Source organism: Macaca nemestrina, chromosome 16 (assembly GCF_043159975.1).
Source record: "Macaca nemestrina isolate mMacNem1 chromosome 16, mMacNem.hap1, whole genome shotgun sequence".
NCBI lineage: Eukaryota > Metazoa > Chordata > Mammalia > Primates > Cercopithecidae > Macaca > Macaca nemestrina.
In genome coordinates, this window is record NC_092140.1 from 84,949,385 (window position 1) to 84,969,614 (window position 20,230).

The 20,230-nt window shown below is 36.1% G+C and overlaps 1 protein-coding gene and 1 non-coding gene across 3 annotated transcripts in view; one reads left to right on the forward strand and one right to left on the reverse strand.

The window, feature by feature from the left end:
- The window catches only part of LOC105491729 (von Willebrand factor A domain containing 8), a 436,474-nt gene that overhangs the window by 90,334 nt on the left and 325,910 nt on the right, over nt 1-20,230 (forward strand). For both annotated transcript variants that reach the window (XM_071081437.1, XM_011758388.2), the window contains 2 exons: nt 3,972-4,102; nt 8,464-8,574. In XM_071081437.1, the coding sequence (XP_070937538.1) occupies nt 4,019-4,102; nt 8,464-8,574 (195 nt within the window). In that variant the 5' untranslated portion in view covers nt 3,972-4,018. The remainder of the gene's footprint in view (nt 1-3,971; nt 4,103-8,463; nt 8,575-20,230) is intronic.
- LOC112428466 (U6 spliceosomal RNA) lies at nt 12,364-12,470 on the reverse strand. The gene has a single exon (XR_003020409.1). It is a non-coding gene; the product is annotated as a U6 spliceosomal RNA (small nuclear RNA).

Consider the following 20,230-nt stretch of genomic DNA (forward strand, 5'->3'; position numbering starts at 1 on the left):
ATAACAACTTTATAAGTAAGTACAATTATATCTATCATACAGATGAAGAAACTGAGCAGAGAGGTTAAGTAACTTGATTAAGGTTACATCGCTAGTAAATTCTGTAGAGTTGGAATTTGAACCCAGCTGGTCTGTCTCGAATCTGTGTCCTTATACAATAGGTCTACTGCTTTCTAGAATTGTTATGAGATTCTATATGAAAAATCATTTGTATGTTTACCTGTTAATTGATAGAAATGCAATAAATTATGACCATTATTAGTATTGTTATTGGGGGAGAATAAAAGCAGGGAAAATATGTGTTCTTCGTGAAGGTATGCCATAGACTACAAGGCCAGCCGTGGGAGTCAGAGGTAGCTTATATGTATTAAAAAACTTATGTAAAATTGGAATGTGATGAGAGCCTTAGATATCCTTACAACTCCTACAGGCTTAATCTAAAGGTATAACTTATTTTCCACTGATTTCCTCCCTAAAAGTTTTATCTTTCAGAAGGTAAAGGAAATAGAGAGAAACTCTTTCTCTGGGCTTAATTGTGACAAACTCATTAGTGGTGTGCAGGCAACAGAGGCCTTGAGAAAAAATAATGACTACACAGTATTTCTCAGCTATGCTGCCATTGACATACTGGGCAGGATGAGACTGTCTTGGTCATTGCATTTACCATCACAAAATATCAGTGGTGTATCAAATTATTTCTCATTCCCCAAGGCTTTGCAACAACCCAAAGTACTCCCAGACATTTTCCAAATGCCTCCTGGCAGGCCTAGAGTGGTAGCAGTATGGTCACCAGTTGAGAACCACTGTTGAGTGGTAAGAATAAAGGAAGGACTGAGACTAGTCAGATGTGCCTTAGGGCAGTGTTTCTCAGTACATGTGCATCACGCTGAAGTGGAAGACACTCCCATGAGCATAAACAAGATGATGCATAATTCCCAGGGCTCTAGCTTTAAATACTCCATGCTTTTCTCTTCTATTTAAGAAAGTACTCTGGCGTATAAATGGCTCTATTATTATGGCTATAACTTCACTTCTGCTCCAGTTTGCTTCAAAAAATGAAAAGATAAGTTATTCCTAAACATCAGCACTTTATTATACAGAAAATTTATGAGGGGCAGGCCTCACATTTGATTAGGAACCGCTACCTTAAATTTTAAAAAATCTTGAAAATGAATATGGTTCCAAGGTCAAAACATTCAAAACGAACTGGACGTATAGAACTAAATTGAGACTCCATAATTATAAATAGTTACCAATAGTTATAAATAATAAAAGGTGGGAGGAAGTTAAAGAAACCAACTTGGCTTTACCTTCTAGAACTTTACAAATTTTGGATTTTAAATTATCAAGTCCAGGTAATGGAAGGTCAGGCACATTGCCAAAGTTGAATACAAAGTGACACAAAACTGTGAGAGTACTATAGAGAATGCCTGTGGCCAAACTAAGCTGAGATTTATGAAAATGTAAAGAAAAAACCCGAAGTGTTTAAGTTTTTAATTATATGTTTGATATCAGAATAGGAAGAGGTAATAGATTTGCAGCATGGGGAACACTGTGTAGTTTTACTAATAAAGAAGTTAAGGCGTCTTAACTCTTATTTTGTTTCATCCTTAAGCAGCAAGGAGGCTGACTTGTCTTGAAGCAAGAAATCATAGACTGTATATTATAAAGATTGATTTAAGCTTCAAGCAGAAAAGAAAATAGATAAAAGGGCATGTGATAGTTATAGATTAACTCTCTAGACTCAGGCCAGTTGCATACTAGCATCATGAAACTACCTAATAGATTGCTCAAAAGTATAGGTCTTAGAGCAGTATTTTTCAATCTGTTTTTCTTTATTACTCTCCTGTGGGTGTTTTCTCCCTATCATTATTCCTTCTTAACCCTGTGAAATTTGAATACTATAGATATGTTATATATCTGTTTATGTACTGTGCCCTTTTAGAGATGGAGTCTCACTCTGTCGCCCAGGCTGGAGTGCAGTGGCGTGATCTTGGCTCACTGCAACCTCCGCCTCCTGGGTTCAAGTGATTCTTCAGCCTCAGCCTCCCGAGTAGCTGGGACTACAGGGTTCCTCATGTTGGCCAGGCTGGTCTTGAACTCCTGACCTCAGGTGATCCACCTGCCTCGGCCTCCCAAAGTGCTGGGATTACAGGTGTGAGCCACCGTGCCTGGCCGAGGACCACAAACTATTGTAACATCTAAACATTTTTTTCAAGTCCCCCTTCCAGGAACCAACTTTTATCCCACAAGGGATGCATGTCTTAGGGATTTTATCCCGCTAGGGATGCATGTCTTACAGGATTTGTAAAAACAAGAGAGAAACCAAACAGTTTTACTGAGTAATTAGTCTCAGACATATGGGCATTGGTTCTGGGGAGATTGTAATATGCTTTAGTGTGACCCCAGTGACATGACAAACCAAACAATTTGCCCAAAACCTTGTCCTTGATCTTCCTACCAGGATAATGAAAATCAGAAATTATCTCTTCCAATGATTAAATGTTTGCTTTCTTTGGGGTAGGGGAGTATAGGAGAGACTACCCTAACAATATTGTGCTGTCAGAGGAGGAGAAGCACTAGATATTTAGCCCTAGGCTTTCTTAGTTGGATCTTGGAACTTATCTGTGACCTCAGTGGGTGATTAAACAAAGTTTAACACGTATGGAGTATTTTGTACATACAAAAGATGTTATGTAATATAGATGTCTGTGTCTGTTTGTATAAAATGCAACATAATAAAACAAACACTGTAACCCACATCTAATGTAAGAACTACAATATTACCAATATCCTTGAAGCTATACATGAGAATCTCTTTGATTCCATGGCCACTCCTTACCCCCAGGTATCCAATTATCATCAACTTACCATTCCCTTGCCATTTGGCTTTTTCAAGTACTGTTTTATCACATATGTATCTATTTCTAAAGAATTCATTTGCTAGTTTACTGAGATTTATCAAAATGGTATTATATTATACATGATTTATTCTTTGTTTTCACTCAATATTACACCTTTAAGTGTTAAACATATCATTGGAAGTGGGGGTCTTTTATTCTGTTTTTGTTGCGTATAATATTCCATTCCGTGTATTTATTCATTGTCCTCTCTCCAGTTTTATTTTGGACCATTCTGCTCTGAGTTTTCTACGTGTCTCCTGATGTACAAGGTTATGAGTTTTTCTTTTATACCCAGGAATGGACTCACTGGGTGATTTACATATGAGCAAAAACAAACTAATTATATTAATTTAAACGTTTTAGAAAATGCTTAGTTAGAAGATGAGCACACTGATGGGGTGATTTAATAGTAGACTTGGAAGGGCATTGCATGGGGTGGTCTTCTATTCACAAAAGAGTTTGGTATAAAATAGACTTAAATAGTTAATTCTGAGGAAGTAGTTTTAAGTCTACATCAAATTTTCTAACCATGATCTTACAACCCATTACCAACTTAAGTTGTAGTATGCTTTCCTCAGATTTTCTGAGACTATAATAATCATTAACTATCTGGGATGATTTCGTCTTCTTTCTCTTTTAGAACAAAAAGATTGGACTATAAAATTGTGATTGAAGTAATCAAATCACTTCCTCAAATCATCCTTGACAATAACTTTTATTTCTTTAGGAACAGTTATAGGTTATTATTCAAATGTTATGGAAGGCTTTAAAGTAAGGAATATATAATTCTTTGTGATATCATAAACTTAATCTTGTTTTAGCATTGACAATAATGGTTTTATTGTAAACTATGTGAAAATTCACCAGGCGTCTATATGTTTGTCCAGATAAACATATGTATATGTTTATATCTATTTATATACATATGTTTATAAATACATACACAGATAGACATATATTTTATATACATTTATATATACATATATATAAATATGCTCACATTACTTGGAGATTTATATTATAAGTAATACTTAAATTTGCACTTCATTTTCTCTTTTTTCTTTATAGTTTCAGACTCCCTGGCTCAATCTGTAGTTCAGCATCTAAGATGGATAATGCAGAAGGATCTTTTGGGGCAAGATGTCTTTCTAATAGGACCTCCTGGGCCTCTTCGACGCTCTATTGCTATGCAGTACTTGGTGAGCAGTTAATTCTTGTCAATTTCTAAGGGTCTGAACTTTGTAAGCTATGAAATAAAGTAAGATTAAGAATTTATAAAAAATATCAGAATTAGTCATTATTTGAAACAAATGCTGACATCAAAGAGTGATTTGTTTATAAAGTGTTTGGCATAAGTTATTTGGGAGTCAAATGTATATTTACCTTTCATAGCTTTAGCAAATTTTTACTGTGACTAGAAAGTACCCCACTTCCAGTAGAAAAGAGATATAAATTCAGGCAATGAGTAGCAGATAGAATCAGCAAGTCTGAAGTTAACAAAACAAAAGTTGGTATTATACTGCTTAGTGAACATTCCCTTATCTCAGGCTCACATTTTAAAACGCCAGACAATTCCCTTGACTTTTGGAAGTTGTGCAGTCTTTAAAGGAAGCCTAAGGTCTGTAGAGTATGTCTTCTGTGTTACATATCTCTTTGTGTTTTCTTTAAATAGATGAGAAAACAAGTTCACAGAGGTTAAATAACTCACTCAAGCTTTATCCAGCTGGTAAATAATAGAGCTAAAGTTGAAATCCCGTGTTTCCCCTTTCTGACATGTTGTCCTCTTAAACATTTACAGTTCTTTGAGAACTGTTGTTAAGTGAATTGAAGCTGAAATCTCAAGACAAATAAAATTTGCAAGTCGTGGCCAGGCACAGTGGCTCATACCTGTAATCCCAGCACTTTGGGAGGCTGAGGTGGGTGGATCACCTGAGGTCAGGAGTTTGAGACCAGCCTGGCCAATATCGTGAAACCTCGGCTCTACTAAAAATATAAAAATTAGCAGGGCATGGTGCTGGGCGCCTGTAATTCCAGCTACTCAGGAGGCTAAGGCAGGAGAATTACTTGAAGTTGGGAGGTGGACGTTGCAGTGAGCCAAGATCGTGCCACTGCACTTCAGCCTGAGCGACAGAGTGAGACTCCATCTCAAAAAACAAACAAACAAACAAAAAACAAACAACAAAAAAAGAAAATTTACAAGTGTTTTCCATTATTTTGTCAGTATTAGTAGGCATTACCCTGATGATTAATGGAAGAATGCCACCGGATGAAGCTGTGTTCTGAAGACGTTTTTTAGGATGAAGAGAAAAACCTTATTTAAACTTAAGTTCCTTGTATTATTTGCTATGAAATGATTGATTTCTATGCTACTGAAATCTACCTTGTACACTCTTTTATTTCAGTGGTGAATCTTCTTTGGTACTTCAAAAATCATGTGGGGCAGAAATAATAAATACATGAATAAATCAGAGCCTAACTTGCACTAGCTCGTTGCTTTCGTATGTTTTATTTATCCCTAGAACTAGTTTGTGAGGTAAAACGTGCCACTGTAGAGCCATCCTCACTTTATGAATATATAAGATAAAAGTGTCTTATCTAAGAATGCTGAATCAGGTACTGAGAATTACAGATCTAGAGCCTTTTTTCTTTTTTCTTTTTTTTTTTTTTTTTGAGCTGGGGTCTCGCTCTGTCGCCTAGGCTGCAGTGCAGTGGCTTGATCTTGGCTCACTGCAACCTTTCCCTCCTGGGTTCAAGTGATTCTCCTGCCTCAGCTTCCCAAGTAGCTGGGACTACTGGCGTGTGCCACCACACCTGGTTAATTTTTCATGTTTTTAGTAGAAATTGGTTTCACCATTTTGGGCAGGCTGGTCTCCAACTCCTGACCTCACGATCTGCCTGCCTCCGCCTCCCAGAGTGCTGGGATTACAGCCACCGTGCCCAGCCAAGCCTTTTTAATTTTAAGATGTGCACTTGCTACCTTGCTTATTTCAAAGACCACAGTATCTCACTGAGATTTTGTTTTTGGCAAGGCTTTGAGCTTATTGAGAATGTGAAATGAGAGGGACTAAGAGATTATGAGAAGCCTTGTTGGTTAAAAAATGCAACATAGGTTTGTAAATGTAAAACCTGTGTCTTTAAAAAAGAAACCAACAACACTCTCACTTTAAATTGTGGAATGGAGCTGAGGCAACCTTAAGGTGTGGATACACATAAGAAAACTTAATACTAGCCTATGCCACCTTGCACACTGCAGTGAGTACTATTGCCCCTAAGAATAACAGCCTATGTATAGTGATAGCCAGAGTGGATGAGATCTTTAAAGGCAGAAAATTTGGGGCAAGCATGTTAAACCATGAGAAAATAAATAGGAATAATTTCCTAGTTGTGTTTATTTTATACTTAACTCATATAAAAGGACTTTGGTAGTTTGTTCAAAAAAATCATACCACTCCTCCCTCCTCCATCTGCTGCTCCTGGGGCTGTTTGTGAATGAACTCATGCCTCTTTTGTGAATCAGCACCTGAGGAGACTTTGGTGCTTGTCATGGCTGATGAAGAGCAAAGGAAGCTGAGGATAATGACCATGTAGCAGTTCAGGGTGTAACTCTGTGCAATTTAACAGTAAGAGACATATGTAACTTTGTCAACCAATGGAAGCCTATTGTAAATGACAGGGTTTTTCTTTGAGGGAGATCACATCCAGCCAGTCAATGAAGCAGACGTGAAGATACTAGTGATGTGTTCCAGAAGCAAGAAGTAAATACCTGCCAACAACGGACATTGCTACTCTACTCCAAAATTGTGCTCTGTCAGCCAATTCGTTTGTTTTTAGGGAAACATCCTTTGGTATCACCACGTCTTTGCCACTGCTCTGTATTTTCTCCATTTAAAAATGTTTCCTCCTTTTAGGCTGGGTGTGGTGGCTCATGCCTGTGATCCCAACACTTTCAGAGGCCGAGGTGGGCAGATCACTTGAGGTCAGGAGTTCGAGATCAGTCTGGCCAACATGGTGAAATCCCATCTGTACTAAAAAATACAAAAATTAGCCAGGCATGGTGGCACATGCCTGTAGTCCCAGCCACTCTGGAGGCTGAGGCATGTGAATTGCTTGAACCTGGGAAGCAGAGGTTGTAGTGAGCTGAGATCACACCACTGCACAACAGAGTGGGTGACAGAGTAAAACTGTCTCAAAAAAAAAAAAAAAAGAAAAATATTTTTTTTCCTCCTTTACATACATAAAGTTATGTAACATGGGGACAAGCACATTAAAGAAGACATAAATTACAATAATATGTTTTTATCAGTAGCATATGGAGATAGGATGGAGAAAAAAATCCCCTTGTATGGCAATATCCCTTTTTGCCATTAATGGCGTGTTCATTCCCATTTTCCGTTACGCTTCAGTAAATCAGTTTGTTCCCCATGTTTAGTAAAAACTTATTGTGTGCCTTATTTGATTAGAGAATGTCATTGTTTTTACTTCAACATTGTAAAACCAAAGATAACATTAAAAACTTTTTGTACATGATTATAGGGCAAAACACTTTTAAGGATGGATAAATTATCTTGAAACAGAAGAATTCTGCATAGTTTCCCCTTCAAATCTCATGATTTTTTTTGATTTTTTTCTCCTCCTCCTGCTCCTTCTTCTCCTTCCTTTTCCTCCTCCTTTTTCTTCACCTCCTTCCTCTCCTTTTTTTAAATCCTCGTTTTACTTCTCCTACAACTATGCATGTGTGTTTACCTTCTGTTTACCTGATTATTGTTTTTGTTTTTGTTTTTTTCTTGACATGGAGTCTTGCTTTGTTGCCCAGACTGGAGTACAATGGTGTGATCTCGGCTTACTGCAACCTCAACCTCCACCTCCTGGGTTCAAGCAATTCTCCTGCCTCAGCCTCTCAAGTAGCGGGGACTACAGGCACGCACCACCATACCTGGCTAATTTTTGTATTTTTAGTAGAGACAGGGTTTCACCATGTTGGCCAGGCTGGTCTTGAACTTCTGACCTCAAGTGATCTACCCACTTCGGCCTCCCAAAGTGCTGGGATTATAGGTGTGAGCCACCACGCCCGGCTGATTATTGGTATTTTTACCTTGTTTTCACATTTGGTAAAGTACCTGACATACTGTACACACTTGGCAAACATCGATCCATGGAATAAATTAATCTAAATCACCCCTTTAAAAAAGATGAACATTACTTATAGAAATGGCTATAGTTTGTGGGCAAAATAGTAATACTGTCAAATTATTGCTCATTATATTTGGAAATAATTCTACAGGAAAAATTAAGGTTTGTAAAATTGAATTTTGATTATTATTGCTTAAGTAGTAGGATTGAGTGCCATAGAAGAAGAGCTCTGAGGATAATATATAGATATTTTGATTAACTTATTGATCAATTTATTTTTTCTCAAAGCTTAGACTCAACAAGTTTCAATCCAGAATTAGGTTTAAAAATGCACTTCTCAAGGGCAGTGGCATTGTCAGATAACTTGTTCCAAATCATATGCTGGAAATTTGATTTTATTTTTGGAATAATTTCTTTCTCTTCTCTACAGGAGCTGACCAAACGGGAGGTCGAATACATTGCCCTGTCAAGGGACACCACTGAAACTGATCTCAAACAACGACGAGAGATCCGTGCAGGCACAGCTTTTTACATTGATCAGGCAAGTTTTATCACACTCTAGCCCGTGACTGTGTACTCCAGGTATATACAAGATTGACTTTTTAAGTAGAAAGAGAGTAGCTCATATAACAGTAAAAGATGTACTGTGCTCTCTCTAGACAGATTTAATTTAGATTTTTAGTTTCACTGTTCTTGGAAATGTCTTCTTGGTTTCATACTAAATGAGAAATCCTAGATGAATTAATGGTTCTAAAATGTTAAAGATCAATATGCTGATTTCATAATTTTAAATTGTTTCCTACTACTTGCCTATAGAAATTTGATTTCTTAAAAAATGAATTAAGGAGATTTGATATAGGAAATTCTCTAGTACATTTATGAAAGTATTTTCAATTTATAGGTTACTTGGGTAAAGGGGTATTAAAGGTAGTGAAAGTATACACTCGCAGAAACTATAGATTTTTCTCTGGTGGGAGAGTATCTTAGGTAGAAATTACCAACTAACATAATGTTTTATGAATATTATAATGAAACTTGTTTTACACTTCTTCAAATACATTGTTTAAAATCTTATTCTTAGGAATATTTAATAGAAAAAGGATAGAGCCTATAAATAAGCAATTCATAAAGTATTTCAAATATTCAATAATTTCATGAAAAGATGCTCGACTTTCTTATTTACAAAAATAAAAATTAAAAGACTGTGAGCTGCTATTTTTCTTTTACCTCTCAGATTGGCAAAGATTAAAGAATTTGCTAATGTCCAGTGTTGATGAGGAAGAAGAGATGAGGAAACAGCATTGCTATTGATGGCAGCAGAAATTAATGCAATTTAAAAAGAAAGTTTGGCAGTGTTTATCAAAAGAAAAGAAATTACACATGCATTTGGACCCAGCAGTTATGTTTCTAGAAATTTTACTCAAGTGTATTCACATAAAACATGAACAGTTATATGTACAAGGATGTTTAATGTAACATTGTTGGAAATTGTATAAAACTGTGAACGAACAGAGTGATGTATACTTAAAAAGACTAATGAAATAATGGTAAGTAGGATACTCTTTAGTTATTAAAAAGAATGAGACGAATGTGTACCTACTGATAGGAAAGACATCCAGGATATATTAAGCGAAAAAAAATAAAGTTATAAGACAATATATGTACTGTGATCCCATTTGTGGTAAGAAGACAAGAAATACATATATGTTTGTTTATACATTGAAAACTTCCAGAAGGATGCACAAGGAGTGGTTAACAGAGTGTACATAAAGTATGTTACAAAAGTGTGAGTTGGAGTCTGGAGTAGGATAAGGAAGAGACTTTCGTAGTTCTTTAAATTTGAAGCTTTAGCATGGGCACACAATTACGTTATAATTAAAAGACTGTAATTGTAAAAAAACACTGAGTGGAAAGTTTTTGAGGAATAGGATATTCACATGGCCTCATGTGTTGCTTATTAATTACAAAAGAAAAAAATGCACTTAAAATGGAGAGATTTGGCAGACACTACCTTAAATGATGGCCTTTGAAAAAATTTAGCATCGTCTAGTGGGAATGTCTGAGAAGTTCAGATTTCCTATGATTAAGAAGTAATCCTTCTCAGACAAAGCACATAAACAAATTTTAAAGGAACCCATTTTGTTTACATAATGCCAAAGGTTCACTTCATAGATTACTTCTGATTACAAATGGGAAAAAATAATGTACCTTTACAATGATGAGATCTGGCATTTGCTCCATTAACCAACTCATACAACAGAATTATCAATAGTGGGAGGAGCTTACATGATGTGAATGCTGATGTGATTCAATGAGGGTTTACCTCTGCAGGGTAAGAGTACTACAACAGGTTTACTAAGAGTACTACAGCATTACCAATGTAGTACTCTTACTAAAAATGTTTAACATTAGCAATCAGACTGATCTAGAATGTGTGATATTCTGTAAGACAACGACCTGGACTCCTGAAAAATGTTCAATGTCCTAAAAGTTAAAACAGGCAAGGAATGGTTCCAGATTAAAAGGTTGGGGAGGGACGATGATTTAGTTTCTTTATTGCACAGTAGTATAGATAGCTGTTTTTGTGTTTGTCTTTTAGAATCAAAGTTCTTATATTAAAATGTGAAGTAAAAATTTTAAATTATAGTCAAATTTTAAAACAAAGAATAGAATTATCAGATATAATTCTATAGTATAATTTTATCGGGGAATTTTTAAAGAACTGTTTGTGCAAATAGAGCCCTTGGAAATAATACCAGACATCTACAACCATCTGATTTTTGACAAATCTGACAAAAACAAGAAATGGAGAAAGGATTCCCTATTTAATAAATGTTGCTGGGAAAACTGGCTAGCCATATGTAGAAAGCTGAAACTGGATCCCTTCCTTACACCTTATACAAAAATTAATTCAAGATGGATTAAAGACTTAAATGTTAGACCTAAAACCGTGAAAACCCTAGAAGAAAACCTAGGCAACACCATTCAGGACATAGGCATGGGGAAGGACTTCATGACTAAAACACCAAAAGCAATGGCAACAGAAGCCAAAATTGATAAATTGGATCTAATTAAACTAAAGAGCGTCTGCACAGCAAAAGAAACTACCATCAGAGTGAACAGGTAACCTACAGAATGGGGAAAAATTTTTACAATCTACCCATCTGACAAAGGGCTAATATCCAGAATCTACAAAGAACTTAAACAAATTTACAAGAAAAAAATCAAACAACCCCATCAAAAAGTGGGCGAAGGATATGAACACACACTTCTCAAAAGAAGACATTTATGCAGCCAACAGACACACAAAAAAATGCTCATCATCACTGGCCATCAGAGAAATGTAAATTAAAACCACAATGAGATACCATCTCACAGCAGTTAGAATGGTGATCATTAAAAAGTCAGGAAACAACAGGTGCTGGAGAGGATGTGGAGAAATAGGAACGCTTTTACAGTGTTGGTGGGACTGTAAACTAGTTCAACCATTGTGGAAGACAGTGTGGCGATTCATCAAGGATCTAGAACTAGAAATACCTTTTGACCCAGTGATCCCATTACTGGGCATATACCCAAAGGATTATAAATCATGCTGCTATAAAGACACATGCACACGTATGTTTATTGCAGCACTATTCACAATAGCAAAGACTTGGAACCAACCCAAATGTCCATCAATGATAGACTGGATTGAGAAAATGTTGCACATATACACCATGGAATACTATGCCTTCATAAAAAAGGAAGAGTTCATGCCCTTTGCAGGGACATGGATGCAGCTAGAAACCATCATTCTGAGCAAACTATTGTAAGGATAGAAAACCAAACACTGCATGTTCTCACTCATAAATGGGAATTGAACAATGAGAACACTTGGGCACAGGGTGGGGAACATCACACACTGGGGCCTGTCGTGGGGTGGGGGGAGCGGGGAGGGATAGCATTAGGAGATATACCTAATGTAAATGAAGAGTTAATGTGTGCAGCACACCAACATGGCACATGTATACATATGTAACAAACCTGCACACTGTGCACATGTACCCTAGAACTTAAAAGTATAATAATAATAAAATACGTATTAAAAAAAAAAAGAAAAGGTGGAAGGAGTGAGGAAATGGGAATTTTAAATTCTAATTTAAAAAAAGCTGTTTGTGCTCATGTACATTACCCGTAAATGGTAATAGGTAACAACCATTACTAATAATTTTGTATCTAACGTTCCAGTTTTGTAATGGAAAATTCTCTCTTGTAGCCAAGAGGTTCTTGTATTCATCATTTTAAACATTTTTAAGACCCCTGCTGTGTTTTCTTTGTGAAGAAGTTCCTTAAAAAAATTGAATGCTTTATGAATTTGCGTGTCATCCTTGAGCAGGGGTCATGCTAATCTTCTTTGTATCATTCCAGTTTTAGTATATGTGCTGTCGAAGCAAGCACTAAGTGCCTTTTGAAATATGAATTTGGATTTATATTTCTATCGTGTTGACTTTGACTCTCCATTTAATGGTATTTATTCCAAACCTAGTGATTCACATAATATCCATATTATAAAAATATATTCAAAAGCTTATATTTATTTTTAGAATAAACAATCTGCATTTTTCACGTGGTAAGAAAGGTAACAGGAAAGTCCTAATTTCTTTTTCCAGTTGGTTATCTTTTAGAAAGGGTAGATATTAATTCACAGGATAATTTCCACTGAATTTCTTTGTAAGCAGTTTGGAATAGTGGATAGAATTATTTGATTAAGGGTGTTTAATTTTTTAAATTTCATATTGGGTTCATTTTCTAAAATATATGGTCTCGTAATCCCTAAATTTTTAATACATTTAAAACTTATGTGAAGATTTAGGCTACTAAACAGTAAACCTGGAATACTGCAGTTAATACAAATAATAAAATTTAAAATTCAGGATTTTTTTAAAGCATACAACTTTTGATTGCTTACATTTCTGCTCCCGTGGTAGTTACACATAAGAGTGCTGTAAACCCCACACCACCCCCAACTGACAAGGTTTTAAAAAATTTGCCTGATTTTCCATACTCAGAGAAGATAAGAGTGAGGGATGGGATTTGAGTTGGAATAGTGAGGAGCGGGGTAAAGGATTAGAAGTTGAAACAGTGGCCTAAGTAGAGGTGAGGAGGTAGGAATATATTTAAATGATGGTGAAAGAACTGGCTTTGTTTGGTAGAGTATGGATTTAAAAATATATTTTAAAATGAATTTTATAACTGGCAAATAGTAAGGAAGAGAACATGGATCTTTAAATGTGTTTATTATTTTAAGGAGAGCTTAACACTTTAGCTTTTTAGAAATTGAATTGTTTTAGGAAACTAAATTTGATTATCTAAAGATTTATTTGTTGGACCATTATAGTAAATTATTTAGATGAAACTTTCAGAAATTATACAGTCCTTTGGCCATTCTAAAAAGAGTATTTTTAGATGATACATATTTTACAGTTTATAAAGTTTATAAAATATTTTAAGTGTCTTATCATGGCAGCATTTTGTACTCTTAGGTTTTGTTGGTGAATCCTACTCATTCTGATGAGCATCAGTTATTTACTGTGCTCTAATCCCACTGATAGCTTTGGGGCCTGTGATTGAGGTGCAGGAATGTTAGTCCTTTCTTTAAATTGCTTCAGATGACTTTTTGAGGTTTTATCTGATTTTCGTATTTTTATTTTATCTTATTTTCTTGCAGTTAGTGTTCCTTACTGTGCTGTTCATAATCAGAGCCTATCAGTTCCTTGCTGCTTAAAGCCATGCAGTAATGTCCTATTACACCCAGCATAAGACCCAAACCCTGTAATATGACCTACGTCATTCTGTAGGATTGAATGTTTGTCTACCACCTTTCCTTTTACTCCTTGCCTTACAGGCTGCAGCTGCAGTTGCCTTCTTTTGTACTTGGTGTTTCCTCTGCTTGGTGTGAATTTCTCTTTTTACTTTATATTCTTGCCTCCTTGTAATTCAGTTTATAAATTTCTTAGCTAAAGTAGCCACTGGCCATGCCTACCCCTTTTCCAAATATACCATGCTGCACCAGGCTGTCATCGTACATGATATAATCTCCAGAGCACTTAGCACTCTCTGAACTTGTTTCCCTGCTCCCATGTTTGTTTTCTCTCCTCCCCTGCTAGAATATAGCTATCTTCCTCATCTCAGGCACCTAAAAACTGTCTGGAACATAAGTGACATATGTATTGATGGTAGATTTCGTCTTTGGGTAATCAACCTTATTACAATTTTAACTAAACTAAGAATAAATAGGCTCTGGTCTTAATTTATTCATAAAAACACCAGGTGGCTTTTCTATGGATATTTGCCTTTTTGACATCTATTTTGAGTCGTCACGATGGATAATTTCCATTTGAATTCTAGATAGATGAACTTGCCAGTTGACTACCAGCTAGACATATATTTGTTATACTGAAAGGCCTTTACATTTATTTTGTTTAAAAATTCCTTTTTATTTATTTAATATTCTTAACCATTGAATTTGATGTTTGGGCTGAAGGAACGGACAGTATTTTTATTCACTGTTAGGTGATCCCTGTAACCTAGGTGACCCAATATAGGTGAAAAAATACCTGTGGCTCTCTGGTGGGTATTGGGAGAAAGTTTGAGATTTTCAGTATCGTTCACATTGTATGCACCTATGACTGATATCCAAGTTGTTACGAATTGACGTATCAGCTGGAAACTCCCAAATCCTGAGTTGTTGGTCATGGCCATTGAGCTCTTCACTAATTCTCACACAGGACAAGGATGGTTGATGATAAAGCAAGAGGTTAAACTGAACTGCTACCTTTGAAGGCCAGAATTAGGTTAATAATAATATGTAACAGGGAATTGTATTGTTTTCAAAGTAAAGTTTATTTTTTCTGATTATGCAAGTCATAAATGCTCATTTGATAGATATAAATGCATATATGTGTTTGTATTTATTAACAAATATGTCTTGAATGATTGATATGTGCAAGGCACTGTCCAGATGCAGTGAACAAAAAAACCCCAAAGATCTCTGTTGTTATAGAGCTTATGTTTTAGTTGGGGAAACCAAACAGTGAAGAAGGATAGCATAATAGAGTAAATGCTAAAAAGCATAGGAAAGAATTGAAAAATTACTTGCTGTATTCCTCTTCAAGACCGGCAGTATGAATATTTTCTGTATTTCTTTCTGTCTACGTGCATATCTGTTTATAATGTATAATGTATAATTTTTACAAAAATGGTATACCATGTATATAAAGTTTATAGTGTTTTTTTTAAACCTGACATTTTTATCAGGAGCGTCTCCTTGTAACATTAGATATTCCTCAGAGATATGATTTTTAGTGTCCATACAATATTTCATCAGATAGGTATGCTGTTATTTATTTAACACTCCTATTTTTTCTGCCTTTTTATATTATTGGCCATTCAGGTTCTTTTTCACTTTTCACTAGTACAAATAACCACATCATTATTTAGAAATACATACTAATTTGCACTTGGACAATCGGGGAAGATCTCTCTGTTTACTGTGGCCTCTGTGTTAGAACTCAAGTCTTTGCTCCTTGTTATGTTGCTGTCGTACCCAGAACAACTCTTTTCTACGTTTTTTTTTTTGAGATGGAGTCTTGTTCTGTCACCCAGCCTGGAGTGCAGTGGCATGATCTCGGCTCACTGCAACCTCTGCCTCCCGGGTACAAGCAATTCTCATATCTCAGCCTCCCAAGTAGCTGGGACTACAGGTGCGCACCACCACGTTTGGGTAATTTTTGTACTTTTTCATGTACTTTTGCCATGTTGGCCAGGCTGGTTTCGAACTGACCTCAGGTGATCTGCCTACCTCGGCCTCCCGATGTGTTGGGATTACAGGCGTCAGCCACTGCAGCCAGCCTACTTATATAATGTTAACTGTTTGACAGATGCATGTAATTGGCTTTGAAAAAAAAAAGAGAGATGAAAAGGAAACTTTTATTGGGAGACCTACATTGTGCTAGGTGCTTCGTATTATTGCATTTAATTCTCAGAACATCCTTAGGAGGAAGGTGACTCTTCCATCTTACAGATTAAGTAACAGGGGCTTAGAAGGTGATGGTTGTACAACTGATAAATAGCAGAGGTAAAATTTGAACCAGACTCTGTCCAATTACAAAGCTCAGGTTCTTTTACCATATTATGCTACTTCCCTACAAAAGTGATGACGAGCTGAGTGCAGTGGCTCATGCCTGTAATTCTAACACATGAGGACATCAGGTGGGTGGATCACTTAAGGCCGGGAGTCCAAAGTTACAATGAGCTATGATTGAGTCATTGCAATCCAGCCTGGGTAACAAAGTGAGACTCTGTAAAAAAAAAAAAAAAGTGATGATGATCATGATGACAGTGACAATAATGATCGTATTCATAACAGTAACAGCAACTAATTGTTTTTGAAGGTTTATTGTGTGCCCGAAGTTATCTGATTTAATCTGCAACACAGTCTGCGAGATAAGCACCAAAATGAGCCTAGTTTTAGACAGAAATGGAGGCTCAGTGAGTAATCTAAGTCACCCATTATAAGTAAATGGTAGAGCAACCAAAAATCAATCCGATTCTATTCTGATATGTTAAAATGAAGAACTTGAAATGTAATTTAAAAAATTTTTCTTTAGCTTCCTTAGTACTTTTACACTGTAGCTATTTTGAGTAAATTTGAAGCTTTATGGACTCTATTTTTATTTAATGTCTACATTAATAATATTTTATGTTTTATTAGGTTCAGTTACTTTAAATTTTTTTTTTCCAGCACTGCTTTGACTCTTAAACTGGTACACTGTATAGTACCCCTTGAGGATATTCTTATTTAGTAAATGAGGACACAGATATCCAGATTAATTGTTTGCCTAAGGTCTTATATCAAATCAGAAGCAAATCTAGAACAGGGACTTCGATACTTTTTGATTTTAGGTCACACACCTACTTTTATCTTGAAATCTTTCATGTCCATGTGTTGAGTGGTTAAAGCTGTGATGTGAGATGGCTGGGCCAGAAGGATCTTGCTGCATTTTTTTCTGAATTCTATTTGAGAAAATTAGGTCTCTGGAAGTTCTGTAGCTTGAAGGACAAGAAGAGCTCCTTGTGGTTGGTCTAATTTCTACTTTGAGGAATGATTACAACTAGTCATTCCACATTTAAAAAAATACGTGTATTGCTTCTTTTTAAAGAAGATTTCAAAACAAATTATACTACAATTATTTTATGTTACAACCTGTATAGAAAAATCTTCCAGCTATCTAGCCTAAATCTCTCATGCTGATAGTTAAACTTGTTCTATTCTGTTTTCATAACAAGTGTAGGCATAGATAACTATCATGCTTCCTACAAAAATTCTTCCTAACCTTATATAACAGCATCTTTTAACTGAGTGGTTGCATGTTTATTCCATAAATGCTAATAGCCTGCTGTGAGCCAGTTTTGTACCAGTATGCCATAAAATACAGGGTTCTCATCCATTGTAGGGCTAAGAATCCATGGGGGAGATGAAACATAGGTATGAGAGAACAAGAATACTTTGAGGTTGTACCCCTACACTTACATGCTATGCAAATGAGGCAAAGTGGGTATTGATGTAAGGAGGTTAAGATGCTTGAGCCTCTATTGGGCAGAAAACTTGTAACATTTACTTTTTTCTCTCCAGTTGAGTCTGAGATATATGGAATGGCGCAGTACGTTGTTGCTATATTACTTAATGGACTTGCCATTTGTTCTATGAATAGAACAAATAAGCTGAAGCTGCTTATTTTTAAACCTTATTCTTTACAAATGTAGTCATATTTATAAAGTTTGATAGTACATTTTGATAGTACTGATTAAGTATTTTAATGATTTTACAGGCTGTTTTAAGGAAGAATCAGGAAGCAAAGTGATACTGAAATAGTAACTAGTATTAGTTCTGAAAATTGAGCGTTTCAAATTTTGTTACCAAAGAGCATCTTCTCAAGATTTTCTCCTTTTGGCTAGTATTCTTATATTTTTAAAGTTTAATTTTCATATGTTCTGGGTCTACAACTATGTAACCAAAGGGCATATAGGGAGAAGATTTTAAAATCTTGGGCAATTCATTTTTGTCTATTAGTTTGTTTTCTAAAAATTATACTATCCTTACCCATTTGCAGTCCCCTTATAATATTCTTGCCTTTGGATTCAGTTGCACTGTAAAACATCCATTCTTGTTGCCATTTAGATAGTGTGTAAAATTAATAAATAATTTATATTGAATTAATAAGAAAAAAGATTGGGAAGATTTTTCATTTTTTCATTTATTAATTTTTCTTTTTAGTTGACAATAGTCCATTTTCACGGGATATAGAGTGATACTTTGATACATGTATTCAGTCCATATATTGCAGGATCATATGATAGCTCCACTTTTAAACTTTTGAAGAACCTCCATATTGTTTTTTATAATGGCTGTACTAATTTATATTCCATCAACAGTGTGTAAAACTTCTCTTTTCTCCACATCCTCATCGACATCTGTTACTTTTTGTCTTTTTCACAATAGCCATTCTAACTGGGGTGAGAAAGGTCTCATTGTGGTTTTCATTGCATTTCTCTGGTGATTAGTGACGTTGAGCATTTACTTACTGGCCATTTGTATGTCTTCTTTTGAGAAATGTCTGTTCAGATCCTTTGCCCATTTTTAAATCTTATCTTTTTTTTTTTGCCATTGAGTTGTTTGAGCTCCTTGTATATTCTCAGTATTTGTCTCTTTATCCATTTGTTGTTGAATGGCTCATTTGAAAATAGTTTCTCCCATTCTACAGGTTTTCTCTTCACTCCGTTGATTTGTTTCCTTTTCTGTGCAGAAGCCTTTTCGTTTGATATAGCTGCATTTGTCTATTTTTGCCTTTCTTATTTGTGCTTTATCAAATGCTTTTTCTGCATCTATTGAGATGGCCATGTGGTTTTTGTCCTTTATTCTGTTGATGTAATGTATCAGATTTATTGATTTGTGATTTTGAATCATCCTTGCCTCTCTGGGATAAACCCCACCTGATCGTGGTGTGTTATATTTTTGGTGTACTGTTGGATTTGGTTTGCTAGTATTTTGTTCAGGATTTTTGCACCTTTGTTTATCCGGAATATTGGCCTGTTGTTTTCTTTATTTGTGTGCTTTTGTCCAATTTTGGTATCAAATGCTGGCCTCATAAAATGAGTTTGGAAGAATTTCTTCCCACTGCTGGAGCTAGTGGAGTTACTGGTGGTGGCAGCAGGTCTGAGGTGGGTGGCTCTTAGGCTCTGGGAAGCACGTGCATTAGCTCTGTTTGTCCTGGGGCAGCCTCCTTGCTGTGCTAGATTGCCTGTTTCCCAGGATACAAGGCTCTGTGTGGGCTCAGGTGCTGAGGTCATGGCTACACTGGTGGGTACATCTGGTGTTATGATGCTACAGACTTCTTGAGTGGATGTGGTTGGATGTTGGCAAAGCCCTAGGGATGTGGAGATGCAGGGGCTGTTGGGCTCCAGGGGAGGATATATTCTGGTGGTGACTTTGCTCTCAAAATCACATTTTTCATTTTGATTTAAAAAATATTCTTAATAAAGTTGAGGTAAGTCAAACAATCATGAAACTTATTGCTCAAAGAGACTTTACAAATGGCTTGATTCAGTCTATGTTTTCCTTCCAGTAAAATGTCATTATCTTGAGGACAACTGAAGACTAAAAATATTGAGTAATGGTGCCTGGCTCAATTAGCTCTTTAGGTAGAAAAGCAGGGAGTTAATGAAGGCTCTCAGTGGTGGTGGTTGCAGTGGAAATGGAAAGTTGGTGAGATGATGGATGCGTAACATATTTAGAGGTCACATATACTGTGTGAGGAACCAGAAAAAATAAACTCTTTGGGAGGCTGAGGTGGGCTGATCACATGAGGTCAGGAGTTCAAAACCAGCCTGGCCAACATGGGGCAACCCCATCTCTACTAAAAATAAAAAAAGTAGCCAGGTATGATGGCTCATGCCTATAATCCCAGCTACTTGGGAGGCTGAGGCAGGAGAATTGCTTGAACCTCCGAGGTGGAGGATACAGTGAGCCGAGATCATGCCACTGCGCTCCCATCTGGGGGACACAGCCAGACTCTGTCTCAAACACACACACACACACACATGAGCGCGCACACACACACACACCCCGTAATAAACCCTAGGTTGAAGGGAGAATGAAT